This window comes from Oreochromis niloticus, linkage group LG10 (assembly GCF_001858045.2).
Source record: "Oreochromis niloticus isolate F11D_XX linkage group LG10, O_niloticus_UMD_NMBU, whole genome shotgun sequence".
Taxonomy (NCBI): domain Eukaryota; kingdom Metazoa; phylum Chordata; class Actinopteri; order Cichliformes; family Cichlidae; genus Oreochromis; species Oreochromis niloticus.
Window position 1 is genome coordinate 16,024,365 of NC_031975.2, and position 13,888 is coordinate 16,038,252.

The 13,888-nt window shown below is 43.1% G+C and overlaps 1 protein-coding gene across 13 annotated transcripts in view; it reads right to left on the reverse strand.

Annotated features, from left to right (window-relative positions):
* The window catches only part of nbeaa (neurobeachin a), a 100,950-nt gene that overhangs the window by 53,207 nt on the left and 33,855 nt on the right, over nucleotides 1–13,888 (reverse strand). For all 13 annotated transcript variants that reach the window (XM_025910807.1, XM_025910806.1, XM_025910798.1 and 10 more), the window contains exons 4-9: nucleotides 11,565–11,660; nucleotides 11,266–11,387; nucleotides 8,289–8,415; nucleotides 6,362–6,481; nucleotides 5,355–5,501; nucleotides 28–225 (exon numbers count right to left, since the gene is read on the reverse strand). In XM_025910807.1, coding sequence (XP_025766592.1) covers nucleotides 28–225; nucleotides 5,355–5,501; nucleotides 6,362–6,481; nucleotides 8,289–8,415; nucleotides 11,266–11,387; nucleotides 11,565–11,660 — 810 coding nt within the window. The remainder of the gene's footprint in view (nucleotides 1–27; nucleotides 226–5,354; nucleotides 5,502–6,361; nucleotides 6,482–8,288; nucleotides 8,416–11,265; nucleotides 11,388–11,564; nucleotides 11,661–13,888) is intronic.

Consider the following 13,888-nt stretch of genomic DNA (forward strand, 5'->3'; position numbering starts at 1 on the left):
CTCTCAGAAGAAACAAGCCAAACTAACCTGTAGCATGAGTGCGTGCGGTGAGTGGACGAAGATGGAAGGGTTTTCCCTGGGCGACGACTCCAGGCAGAGCTGGGCATCCGTTGCCTTGGCGTTGTAGGTGAAAGAGATGGAGCTGGCCAGCTTTCCATCATACAACACCTGCTTGTGGTGCTCAGCCAAGTGGATGTCGCTCTCGGACTTGAACTTGAAAGTGCTCTGCAGTGGCGGTGTAGGTGGAGGAAGAAGAAGATGTCAAGGGTTGTGTGAGGAAACCGTTGAATCAGACAGACAAATGACTTTCCCCGAGACGACAGAAGCGCGCCTCTGTGTGCACAAGTTCAACACCCAAAATGGAGTCTGCTTAATTGCAGCATGAGCCGTGTGTAAACAACACAGCATTAGCTTAATGAACACAGCGCTAACCCGGGCACTAATTCAATTAGCCCAGAATAAGAGATGGATGGGGGAGCGGATGTGTGGGAGAGGAGTGCTCGGAGATCCAAATTTATCTCTCTCTTTGTAGTCCACCAACACCAAACACACAAGAGAGAAGGGAAACATTATTTACATTTATCCCACAAAAAAAACAACAAAAAACCCACACAGCCTGAAATCTAAAATAGCTTTACTTTGGATCATTTTCTCACTTTTCTGTTCCTCCACTGACATTATGGACGAATGTAACACAGCAGTATGTTGAAACCAGGACACGCTGTCTAAAGATAGACACATTTCTTTAGTCCACGCACAAATTGTAGGAACTGTAGGTTGCACTTCATCTGTATCTATATCCGTCTATCTGCACAGGTCTCTGGGTTCATGTGTCCTGCAGCAGTGCTGCTACACACAAAGTATAAAGCCCAGCAGATGAAAGGCCAGCGGACTGCTCTGCCACCCTCTGCAGCAGCTCTAGGCGGGGGCTGCTCTCCCCCTTCAAGCGTCTGGGTCCCCAGGTACCTCACTCAGCCTGACTGCACAGGAAAGCCGCGGGCCGCTGACAGACCTGCAGGCCCGTCTTCTTCTAAACCTTTCATCTGAGGTCTACCGTAAAAAAAGAAAAAAATTGCCCTGAGCAGTTTTAACCATGCACCACTAAATGTAACATCCTTATTTCCGTCCAAGGGCTGAATACAAATTTACACTAAACCTTCTCTGATTCAGTTCCGAGAAACACAAAACGCTTCCTTGCATGGACACGCAAAGAGGAGCCGGGAGAGGCCACTAATCTGCATCTAAAGCCACTTTTCACACAGTCTTCACAGCACAGCATTGTTTGCAAGAGTAATTAATGGTAATTACAGAATGCTTCTACTTTCTGAATTAAGAAGATATTACTTTAGTCAGATACGGGAGCCGATGACCCCGTGTTACACAGCTCCTCTGTGAAGCAGCGTGTGTTAATGAGCTTATCTGTTAAAAATTGCCTCAAATTCTGCAATAATCCTTCACAATCACTAATAAAAAGCCTCTTCAGTTTATTTTGGAGTGGGCCCTTCAAAGTACTGTATAGCCTGAATGTGAAATTAATGCACTTATTAGGATGCAGATTTTTTGCAGCGTCAGCCCGTTTATTGTGCTGTACTTACAAGGTGTGTGTGTATGTATAGACGCAGCTCCTTTAAATGTGAGCTTGCATTCAGGTTGCCATAGTAAAAAGGGGGAAGGCGTGCTGCTGAAAGCGTGAAAGATCTCTGCTGACTCTTCAAAGTACGAAGACATAAGGGGATATCCGTCAGGTGGAAGGAGGAACATGCATTAAAGCGCGGGTTTTTACATATGTAAAGCCTTACACGGCTGCACTTAAAAACATGTGTCCCCTCACACCGAGAGGAATGAAAGCGACAACTCTTGCCTTTTTCGCACCTGACAGATGCAGATACGACATGGCCTGCAGTGATAACGGCGCACGAGCCCGTGCACGCGCGCTTAAACCATTCAGCTCATCCTTCGCCTGCCTGCAACTCCAGACAGTTTACTGAATGACGGCCAACTCTTCAGGATGAGAATTCCAGCATCTGACAGAAATGCTGCCTGACTTATTATGGAAGCTATTTATAAAAAAATAAATAAATAAATCTAGGACTGGCTATCTGAAAATATTCAAAACTAAATGTCAACTCTAAACACTTTCTAAAATGGAATTAGAGCAAAAATATCAGAAATCTACCAAGATGGAGCCAGCGTTAGTCACACATGTTAATCTGCACAGAAATCCATTATTAGGGTATAGAATTATTTAAAGGTTCAACATTAACAACTCTCACCACAAAAAAAGACTGCGAATGTCACTATAATGAAACATATGAGACGTACACACAACAACACACGCAGGCGCACAATGCAGGTGTCCAGATACATACTCGCATGGTTCATTAATTAAGTTGTGGCCAGATTGCTGGCAGAGCTCTGCAACGAGGACATCTGGACCTCTGATAAACAGCGTAACCAGTGACATATTCAACGCATGAGTGGCAGGACATATACAGAACACACACATACACACGCAGAGGAAGATAAAATGACACCAGAGCTTCCTTTCAACCGTGGCCCGCACAGAAAAACAAGACGTTATGTCCCGTCTTCTTCCGTCATTAGGAGAGCATGGAAGTGCTGAACTGCGCATGCAGACATTTAGCACAAACAGCGTGTCAGCCATCATAAGCCTCGTTGAACCAGAACACCACGCGCACCCTCACTGTGCTAAAGCAGAGTGTCTGTCTGCTTCCTGCTCCTCATTACTGAACAGTAACACTGACAGTGGCTGGGACTAAGGAGCCAAATACGGCTGCATGCACACATACTGTGTGTATATATGTGGATACAGTTCGACTAAACACAGATTAGGCAAAACCCAAGAAGCAACTTATAACACACACACATACGTCCACATCTGCGTGAAGCCACGGGAACGAGGACCGACCTACATTCGAGCTAAGACAGGAAGCTGTGTGACACAAACTGAGTCCCACTGGCGTTCCTCCTTTGGCCGAGCGAAAAGCCCACGCACTTGTCATTACAATGCCAGCGCCGAGGCCTGTGGCTTTAAAACAACTGAGCCATTTAATGGTCTCTTCTGGGCATCTGAGAAGCCCATTCTAAGCCATGCAGAGAGGCAATCATCTGACTGATCAGCCTCAGGAAACTGTAGGCTGTGACAGAGAGAGGAATCAGTATTCATGGCAGAGAAACAGCAAACCCCATGCATGCGATCATTAGGAGGAGCTCAAGAGAAGTCTAGTCTATCAAATGCCTCGATGATTAAAAGAAAAAAGGAAAGGTGCAAAGGCCACGTGTATGATTCAGCGCTCGTATATGAGAGACAGCTCTAACTCCTGCATTCTATATACTGCATCTTTCCCCGTCAGCGTCACACTGACAAGTTCAAACCCTTCACCGGTGCGCCTGTGGTTTCGCTTTCAGGCCGGCCAGATCTTTACTGCATCCCATTCACCTGTTCTCCTTCCCCCAGATCGCTCATGTATCCACACAGCTGCCATCTAATACATGCAAACATGCCAAAGAAAAAAATGATTTAAAAGAACAAAATCTGATTAAGGATATGTTCTTTCTAATAAGCAGCTGAAATCCCAGCAGCAGTTGTTTTTCACATCAGCTGCCTTATCCCCGTGACGACTCGCGGCTTTTAAAATTCTGACATCTTTGGACACCTTCATAAACAAGTCGTAAGTGGCCTGAGGCGTGCAAGTGTGCCAAAACAAGAAGCAGACAGCTGGCAAGTCATCTCAGCTGCCACTGATAGCCAGACCAAAAGGCAGAAACGGTGATTTCTAGAGCAATCAGAGCTCAACACCCAACATTGTGAAGCCTGATTTGAATAACTTTAATAACCACAGGAACACAAAGTCCTAAAAAAACAAAAAAAACACTTAAGTTAAAATGTGACATGTATGGATAGTTCTGTATTTGCTTTTTGGGCCTTTTTATCCTCAAGGAAATGAGCGCAAATTTAAAAAAACAAAACAAAACAAAACAAAAAACTAGGAGTATGAGTAAATCTAGGCAGTCAAAAAGCTCACGGAGAAGGAAGGCAGATGAACTCAAGCTGTACAACATCATCTGCTGCTGAGAAGTTAAAATGGGAGTCTTCACAAACTGATACTGATGACACTAAAACTGACAGAAGCACGATTCATCAAATGGAAAAACTCCTGCACCTTTTAGATTACATTACTGATGACCTCTATCAGAAAGCCTGGCTTTGAACAATAACTTGTGATGTATATTTTTACATTTAATTTTTTAAGATGTGCCTTTTCTATACTGGATTAAACTTGGTATTATTGCTAAAAATGTGTACACACGTTTTTTACCTGCTTTGAAGTTACAGCTTCACACATTAGAGCAGATAAATGTTTGAAGTGCCTAAAAAAATGTTCTTATTTAAAATACTACTTCTAATCGGCCCATTAAACACACTTCATATTCTAGTACTGGGATGAAGTACTTCATAATGTCTTCAACAAGGTCCTGAAAACACTGCTCAGAGATTTTGGTCCATATTGACATGATAGCTCCACGAGCTGAATCTCTCGTTCCACCACATCCCAAAGGTGCCCGACTGGGTTGAGATCTGGTGACTGTGGAGGCCATTTGAGTGCACTGTCATGTTCAAGAAACCAGTTTAAAATGATTTGGTATATTATCCTGCTGGAAGCAGCGATCAGTAGATGGGTACGCTGTGGTCATACAGGGATGGACGTGGTCAGCCACAATACTCTGTGGGGCTTTGTTTAAACCATGCTCGCTTGGTACCAAGTGTGCCAAGAAAATATGCTCCACACCATTACCCCTCCACCAGCCTGAACTCTTGGCACAAGGCAGGATGCACCCATGCTTTCATGCCGTTTACACATTCTGACCCTACCATACAATCACAATAGACAAGGAGACTCATAAAAAACAGATGTTTTTCCAAGCTTCTATCCAGTGTTGGTTTTGTAGCCTCAGTTTCTTCTTCTTAGTTTTTTTAGTTCAACCCTGCCTTTAACTTTAAAATAGTGCAATTATTAAGATTTGTGGTCTGTGGCAAGGCCCCAATATTTCAAGATCGCCTTGATTTATGATATTACATATGATCAAACACCGTTATTGTTGGCGTTTAAATCAGCACACAGCAGCAGGTACCAGTGCACAGTGCAGACTTTGATGATACAGGTAAAATCCTCAGGTTATAAACAACAATATGAATGAAAACAGACATATATAGAAACATTAAATAATAGTCAGGTGGCCGGGATTTTCTAGCTGTGACACTGAAGCACTGCAAAGCATTTGGAGAACATGTGCTATAGTGGTGATAAGCACGGATGCGGGCGCTATCTCACCTTGTATCCTGGGCCGAGCTGGTGAATAGCAAAAATCTGAGCTGGGTTGAGAGCTTCACTGAAAACGTAAATGGCCCCCAGCTGACCGCAGAACACCCTGTTAGCATCTGCTGTCTCTGATGAACCCAGGAAACACTTGTCGTAACTCTGAAGGAAAGACAGAGCACGAGATAATGTTACCTTTCAGACATAATCAAACAGAAATGTAATCAGCGTCATCAACAGTTTGGAGAAAAATAATATGTTTTGAAGTTTTCTGATCTTTACAGTGATCTCAAAGACAGATATGGTTCATTTTGAGTCATAAGATCTCTGAAGCAATAAACAGTGGATGGTGGAAAACAGATAAACCTTTGATAGCTGCTGGTTCCTAATCGCTCGGTCCCAACTCTACTCTCACCTGCTATTACATTTGTCCCGTTCGCTCTCATAGGCCTTATCACAATGAAATCTTTACTCCTCTGCCTTTTTTCAAAATGAGGACAAACGTTTTATCTTCGGCCCTCGGGACCAAACAAACCCCGATAGCGTCGACGTTTTCCGAGACCCTTGCTTTCAAGTCTCTGAATGAGCTGCGTGAACACCAAAACCCTCTCCCTCAGTTTCTTACAACGACGCCAACCTTCAATACTGGCAGCAATGAAGCTGGCCAGGATGGAAGGGGAACAAAGGCCGCGCAGCTACCTGTCACCTGCTAAATGGAAAAGTTGGAAGTTGGAGTTTGGGTGAGCTGTGTTGGAAAGAGGCCCAAGGACAACTTTGTTCCTGCTGACAAATGCAGAGGGCAAACCTCAAATGTCTGCCAATATCACAACAGGAGAGAGGTGTGAAGTAGAGCCAGACCTGTACTGGATTTCTGACAGTGCTGCGGAAATCCTTATTTTGAAGGTAAATCTATTTTTTTAAGCAATCGTCAAATAGAAGCAGCTGAATAATAAACTCCACGTTCATAATCAACTGTGCACGCTACCACGTAAATCCACGGCAAACAACATCAGCGCCCTTACATCGTTGGTGTTGACATGCCAGGCCATGTCACCATAGGAGACCAGCTGACCGTTCACATAGCAACGGATCTCAGAGTTCCTCCAGCGGTTGTAGATGTGGACGATGCTGATCATATACCACTGAAAAATTGAAAAAACACATTAAAATAAAACACACACACGCGGGCGCGCACACACAAGATGATTAATCAAGACAAGAAAAGCATCGCTGCACCAAATTATCAAAACAAGAACTAAATGTTCTTTGTTTTACCCGAGGCTTTTATATTTGTGGGAGTTCTTCAGAACTGTTTCGTGACGACTGAGACCTTTCTCGTTTCGGTTTTTTCGTTTTTATATACAACCAGAACGATATTTTAATTGATTTTATTCCTCTGCCTCTGCTCTCACCTTGGCTATTACTGACAGTTGTTTGTCCATCAGACGCATTACATCCAAACCCTCAGGGCTGAATTTAAACTAAATTGAAACTTAGTGAAAAGGTGACGCATTCATACTGAGAACTGAGGAACAAGGCACCGGCCTTGGCGTATAATGTTTACTGCTACGGGGGTCGGGCGGTCCACAGTGATGACACCCGAGCTCCCGTGACTCCCGTGCTGCAATTGCACTTTTTTGGATTTCCTATTTTTATACCTCATCTACTTTCAAAATGCAGAGCGAGTTATAGCCTGTTGTCATGTGTTTGTTGAGGTGTTGAGCTGTGACAGCAGAGAGGAAAACCATGAGTGAAACCAACAACGACAAAAAACACAAAAAATGGCTCACAAGTTAGGCAAATAAAAGCAGATAATTTGCTTTTTTTATTCTTATTTTTTTTTCCTTTTGCTTCTCGGAGGGGGTGAAGGGATCTCTTGGGGTTGCAAGTAATAGAAGGAAAAACACTGTCAGCCTTGATTGCTCCAAAATATCTGGTACACTGATGTTGTTGATTTGGACATTGGCTCTGTTGGTGGCTGAATGCATCATACAGACTACTAAGCTACTGTAAAAGCAAACCTGTTGAAGCCTGTGGTGAACAAAATGTGTTACTTACACCTTTACACTTGTTATTTAATAAACACAAACTATTGAAAGATATTGACAAAAGCCTCCTGCTGTATCCACTACTGCATGTTTTCATCAAGACTTTATTTTATTTCCTAGCTTAGTGAAAATTCATATCTTTGTAATACAGAGAATACTCACTCTAACTGCCCTCTACTTTAGCTCACTATAAGAAGGTCAGCTAACATGAATTACTACAGTGTTGAACTCATTTACACACCAGAACGCTTTCTGTTCTCTCTCTTTTTTCACTTTGCCCACCTTTATAGTGTATGGCTACAGCAATATGCTTGTGTGCCTTCATTAGAAAGCATCTTCCCTGGTGATAATACACACAGGTTCCCTGGAGAGAGACTGCAATGGGGAACAGGAGTGCAGAGGGGAGGGTGGGGAAGCTATAATTTTGCAGGTGCATGTATACATGGGGAGTAGGGAGCACAATGTGTGCGCTGCCAGCGTTCAGTCTCTCGTACACGCATGCACACACGCATTAACGCATGTACACGACAAGGCAAAACACTGTGAGACACGGTGGCTTCGAAATTTATCAAATGGAACCACTGGGAACTTCGTTAGGCGGTGCAGGGATTCTACTGGGTCAGCAAATCCTCTGGAAGGCCATCTCATCAAGTAATGTGTGTTTGTTTATGTGCGCGTGCGAGGATGTGTGCGAGCGCGTGTGCGGGACAGTGGCAAAATGCTGACAGCGCGGTACAGGGGCAGCGTGCAGGTCTTAATTGACAGACCTTATCTGGACTCATCAACATTCGGCGTGTGTGCAGAGAGACGGAAGCGGGGGAGAGCAGCAGCACTCTCCTGATGCTGTGTCATTTCACAAGTGGCACAGGAGCTCCAGAAAATGGGTGTTTCTTTTTCTTACCTTGCGGGGCTGGAAATCATATTTCACGCAGTGCTGAAAGCCTTTTCCTTTCGACTTCAACGATGTCACAATGAGGCAGTTTCCCACAAAGTGCGCGGAGTAACCTATTCCTTTACTGGTGCGAAAACTGAAGAAGAATGAGAAAGAGCAACACTCATTTCACTTTGGTGTAGAGTCGAGATACGAGTCTGAAAATGGCTGGGATAAGTTTTCAGCTAGCTGTAAATGAAAACAAATTAGGTTAGGCTAACTTCATGAATGAGCTGTCCCTCTAAATGGCATGTGAACCATGAAGCTGCTTAGACTAAAAGAGCTGGATTTTATTTCACAAATACAACTCTACCTCAAGAAATCCTGACTACTGAAATACATGCACAAGCCACCTTTCACACCCACATATCGCATCCTTTAGGGTCACAAAAAGCAGGATTTTAAGGTGCTTTCCTTTCAGCGATGCCAAGGGTCCCAGATTGTAGGTTTGTGAGAAACACCAGTAATCCTCTTCCCTCCATTTTACCCACATAATTTTTCTCTTCCCGCGCTTGTAACCTCCACATAAAACCTAGTCTCACAGCTAAGCTTCTTCCTGAAACAAGCAGACATATTTTCTTTTTAAAATAGACCCAGAAGGATCGAGCATACAGCAGAGCCAGGAAGGAGATATAAATCCCTCTCAAGTGAATCCCTGGTACACATTAGTAGGACATGTACTGCGTTATCATGGCCTTCATGCAGCTGCTGAGGCCAGTATCAGACAGGCAGCTGGAGTAGCAGCTGCATCTGGGGGAGGATGATAAGACCTGGGCCAGAGAAGAGGAGGCCGCCCTCCCTCTCTCGCACCCTGCTTACCATGACAACCTGACAAACCAAACCGTTACTAGGGAAACAAGATTACATCCGAGCACTTTTCCTGATTAGCACTCATCTCCGAGATAGTATCTGGAGGATATATGGATGCACGTCGCGCTTCCTGTAGACGACTTCACAACCTTTTCCCTCAGTAATGAATCAGAGGGAGGAGAGGTGAAGGCAGGACGGCGCTAGTTAGTGTCAAAGAGCGAAGAGGTGGAGGGAAGAAGCCAAGCAGTGGAGTGAAGGAGTTCAATTAAATAAAAGGTCAAAGCTAATGAAGCTTCATAGTAGCTAACGGCTTGCACTTGCAACACTAACGGTGAGGCCAGCGAGGGCCAGCGCAGCACAGCGAGGAGGAGGCATCCACCCAACAGATCATTTATAATGGAGTGAGGTGACATTTAAAGTTATGTTCTAATTCTTTATCTGTTTATCTATTAACTTCCTAACCATGTCATTCAGTCTGACTAGTTAACTCATTATATTAAATGTTTCACTGAAGACACTCAAAAACTGAACAAAAATAACGCTGGAAAAGATTTGAATAGATCTGATTGTTTAGGATTCGGGAGCTATGTTAGCTATGTGATCATCGCTGTGTCTGCGGCCAGCTGACAACACAACACTTTAACACTTCTAAGATGACAAAAGATGGAAGTGAGGTGTTAGGAGAGCTGATCTGTTTCCTGCGAGTCCTGCAGTACTGAAATTGCTGAAAAACAATATATGAATGGACTCAAACAACTTCAACATTTTTCTACATCTGATTTAAGACCAAAAATCCTCATTTCTAATTCACTTTTCACAAATATGATATGGATTACGCGTCTAAACAGAAACATGATTAAAACAATGTCTTAACGCCTGTTGCAAATCAAAACAAACTATCACAATTTGTTTGCGATACTCAACAGCGACCGCTAACAGTTTGTTGCTTGTCTAAACCGTCTGAGTATTTACTTGTATTAAAAAAATTATTAAAAACCTACAAATGCAACTTGTTATGATGATTGAAAACATGAAAAAAAAAATGATTTTGTCTGATTTTCAGATTTTTTTTTATCTTGTAACAGCTGCACTTTGACTTATGCATGCCCCAAGACTCCACGACAAGTTCCCACGGTGGGAGTTCTTAGAAATAGATAGATAGACACTTTATTGATCCCACAAGGGAAACTGTGCTTGCTGTTGTGAACCCTTCTGAATAAGCCAAAAGTAGCTTTTGTTGCCTAAACACAACAACAACTTCAGTTCATCCTCTGTCTCACACAAGCAATCTGACCTCCCCTCCCTTTAACCCAGAATTCTTTTGATTCATTCAGTTTCTGACGTGATGTTAAAACCCGTCACGTGCGTGCATCCTGACGGAAATCTGTCCGCTCAACCTTTCCAAAAGCACCGAGTGAAACCTTTCTTACATGCACATTTGTGAACCTATCCTGTATGGTGTTCACACCAATTGCAGCAAATTGCAGTCTGCAGTTTATTAAGTGCTTTTGCATGCTGTGATTAAGTGCAGCACACTTTCCTTCAAACTGTGTCATCCGTGTTCACCTCAGGTTAGTTTTCTTCCAACTGTAACTATAATGCTTTTTGACATCCAGAAGGAACAGGCCTGAACTTGCTTTGTGCAGCTATGTCGGCTCCTCTGCTTGGATCAATAGTGAAAGCACAAGGACGTCCGTACGAACTAAAGCCACTTCTTACACAAAAAGTAAAATTTCTTTAAACTGAGAACACTAGCGAGTGCTGCCAGTATAGAAATTTGCTCATGTCTGAGCCTCTTTTGTCATTTTCTTTTTCTCAAACCTATCTAGAGTTTTTTTTTAAAGCATACCGAGAGTCTACAAAGAAACCCTGTGCTTTTGTGATCCCGGAGGGCTGATAAAAAAAAAACCCAACCTGGCGACGTTTTGATTCCTTTTCCTCGATTTAACGCCTCTCTAACACAATAATATCAGAGTGACATCATTAGGTCAACAAGTCAGGCAAATAAGTGCAAGATTCACAGCTAACAGAAACTCTTTAACAGTGCTAGAGCTGAGTTTTCATTGAAATTCATGAAAACATACACGTTTGAAGATGTTTCTTTAACTTATTCAACAGTCCAGATGAATGAACTTACCAGTAGAGGTACGGCTTGTCTTTATCCACATTGATGTTGTTGAGTGGATCCTGCCTGAACCAAGTGTTGATAGTGAATCCGTTCTGATATGGCCATTTGGCAATTGGTGGTAAAGCTATAGCCTGGAGCAGAACAATCAGCTATCACTACACTCATATGCACAAGAAAATGCCATTTAATATGAGCTGACTGAGTGTAAACAAGCATGGATTGATCTGGATAGAAAAGAATTATTCTGATAGATTTCTTATATTAAGGCTTGAGTGTATAAGTGGTTAGTGCGTGCTGGTCAGTCTCACCGCTGCACTCCGGCCTGGAAAGTTGAAAAAGGTGTCCGGGCCGTGTCTCTGTGGCATCTGGTTCAACACTGACAACAGCTTGATAGCATGTCTTGGCTGGAGGAGAGGAGGAAAGGCCAAAGTGACTGCCATTATTAAGTGACAGATGCTCCCTATCAGGGGCACAGCGGAGAGTGAGACTGTTTAACAAAAAAAGGAAAAACATGGTGTGACATCACATCTCTACCACAACCCAGCTGGATCAATAACTCCTCAATCACCTCCGTCCTACCCCCGACAACACCTCATCAATACCATGGCAACCCTTAATCGATCTGTCTCTGGAGAGGGCTGCTGAGGGGAGGAGGAATCGGAAAAGATGGGAAAACAGCGGTAGGTGGATGAGTTAGTGATAGATATTGGACAGCAGAGAGCAGTGGGCTGCTGATCAGTGACCAGAGGGGGGATTGCCGAAGAAGTGGCAAGGATTCACAGGATGAGTTAACGGACACCGAATCATCGCACACTCTGCAAACCTTGCTAAAACTACAGTCAGTAAGGATGTCATAGGAGACGGTTTAGACTCATAAAGCCCTCGTTAATCTCCACAGTACAGTTTTAAAACATCCGCTCTGAGTCAGCTAAACCGTCCGACTAGAAGGTGGGCCAATGAGCAAACTACAGGGAGCTGTTAAGCTTACAACAAGAAGCAATGTAAGCTGAGATTGCACTAAGCACTCCCAAATCTAAGCTCCTGAATTAATCCCATTTTCAGGTACTGGCGTTTGTAGCTCTAAAAGTAAGCATGAATCAGCAATAGCAGAAGCCAATTTAAGCAGAAATTCGACAATAAACAGCATATGCGTTTCAGTATAAAAGCCTGAAGCAACCAAAGTGCAAGAGTGGTTCATGTTGCCGTTTCAATAAAGGAGGAAATGTATTAATCAAACTCTCTTCCAATTGCCTGCAAAGCAATTCACTGAGAATACAATGCCAAATTGGCAGTTTGTGATAACAGACGTTTATTTGGCTCACTGTGCAAGAGTAAAAAAAGTTTGAGGTAAGGAGAAGTAAAGAAGAAGAAATGGAAATCCCAGAAGAAAGCATTCAGCTTCATAGAGCAGTTCAGATGATTATATGTGTACTGAATGTGACTCTACTGGACTCTACTGGCTCATTCACCTTCACACCTGATTAAGCTTTCACTGTCACTTTTTTTCAACATGCTTCTCTTCAGTTACACTAATAAAATCAATTACAAGCAAAAACAAAAAGAAAAAAACAAGAACACAAGCTGAAGTGCCCTTGTCTTAACAAACATACAAAAATGAATCCTAACATGGAGTCACACAAAGGTATACACACCCATCCTGCTTTATTCTAGTCTATTAGCACAGACATCTCACTAAGTGACATCCAGACTAATGACACGCAGACAAACGCATGCTGTATGGTTAATATACTGTGCATTTTTTAAGCTTCCACAGCAAGTGAATACCAGTAAATCAAAAACAGTGAAATGTCTAATTTAGCAGCAAATGTGACATCTGTAAAAACAAAAAAAAAAACAAAAACCTAAAAAGATCAAACATATCCAAGGTTATAACATCCCAATAATCATCAGGGAAAATTAATATTGCTTCGTGAATACCAGCTCCTCTCAAACCAGACATGAATCTTCAATAATGTTCTGATATATTTGTTGGTCTGCTGCCATCTGAGCAAACAAAGGGTTTCCGACTGAAGCTCCTTCTGTCGTTGAATTGTCCCCTGAGGTACACCACATCAGAAATGCTCACAATATGAAACACGGGAGATACTTATGACATATATCACAGTTTTTTTGTAGTGTTGATATTTGTTAAACTGTAAAGAACCAGTAAGTGCATGAGTCTTAGCCCGTAGCTAATGGTGCGTGTCACACCGCTTCCCGGCATTGGACGCCTGCTGGAGAACTCGCTAGATTGGATGACTTATTTTATTCTCTAAAGCTACAACCATGCAAACCATAATCTGCACCCTACTGGATGAACTCGTGTGAGCTGTCTGCTTCCAGATTTTCAAATCGAGACCAAAGTGGCAGCTCGTTTCCAAATAAGCTCTCCAGGACTGGTGCAGAGGTTAACACATGAAATAGCCCTGCTTCATGACCAGGAAGAGACACAATTTCAGTCTCATGGGGGTGGGGGGTGGGGGTCACAAGCCAGTTAACTCCTAGTGCTGGTCCCAAGCCAGGATAAATGGGAGGCTTGTGTTAGGAAGGGTATCCAGCATGAAATCTGTGCCAAATCAAACACGCGGCCCCCTTGGGAAATAAGAGAGCAGCCCAAAGTATCTTTAGTGTA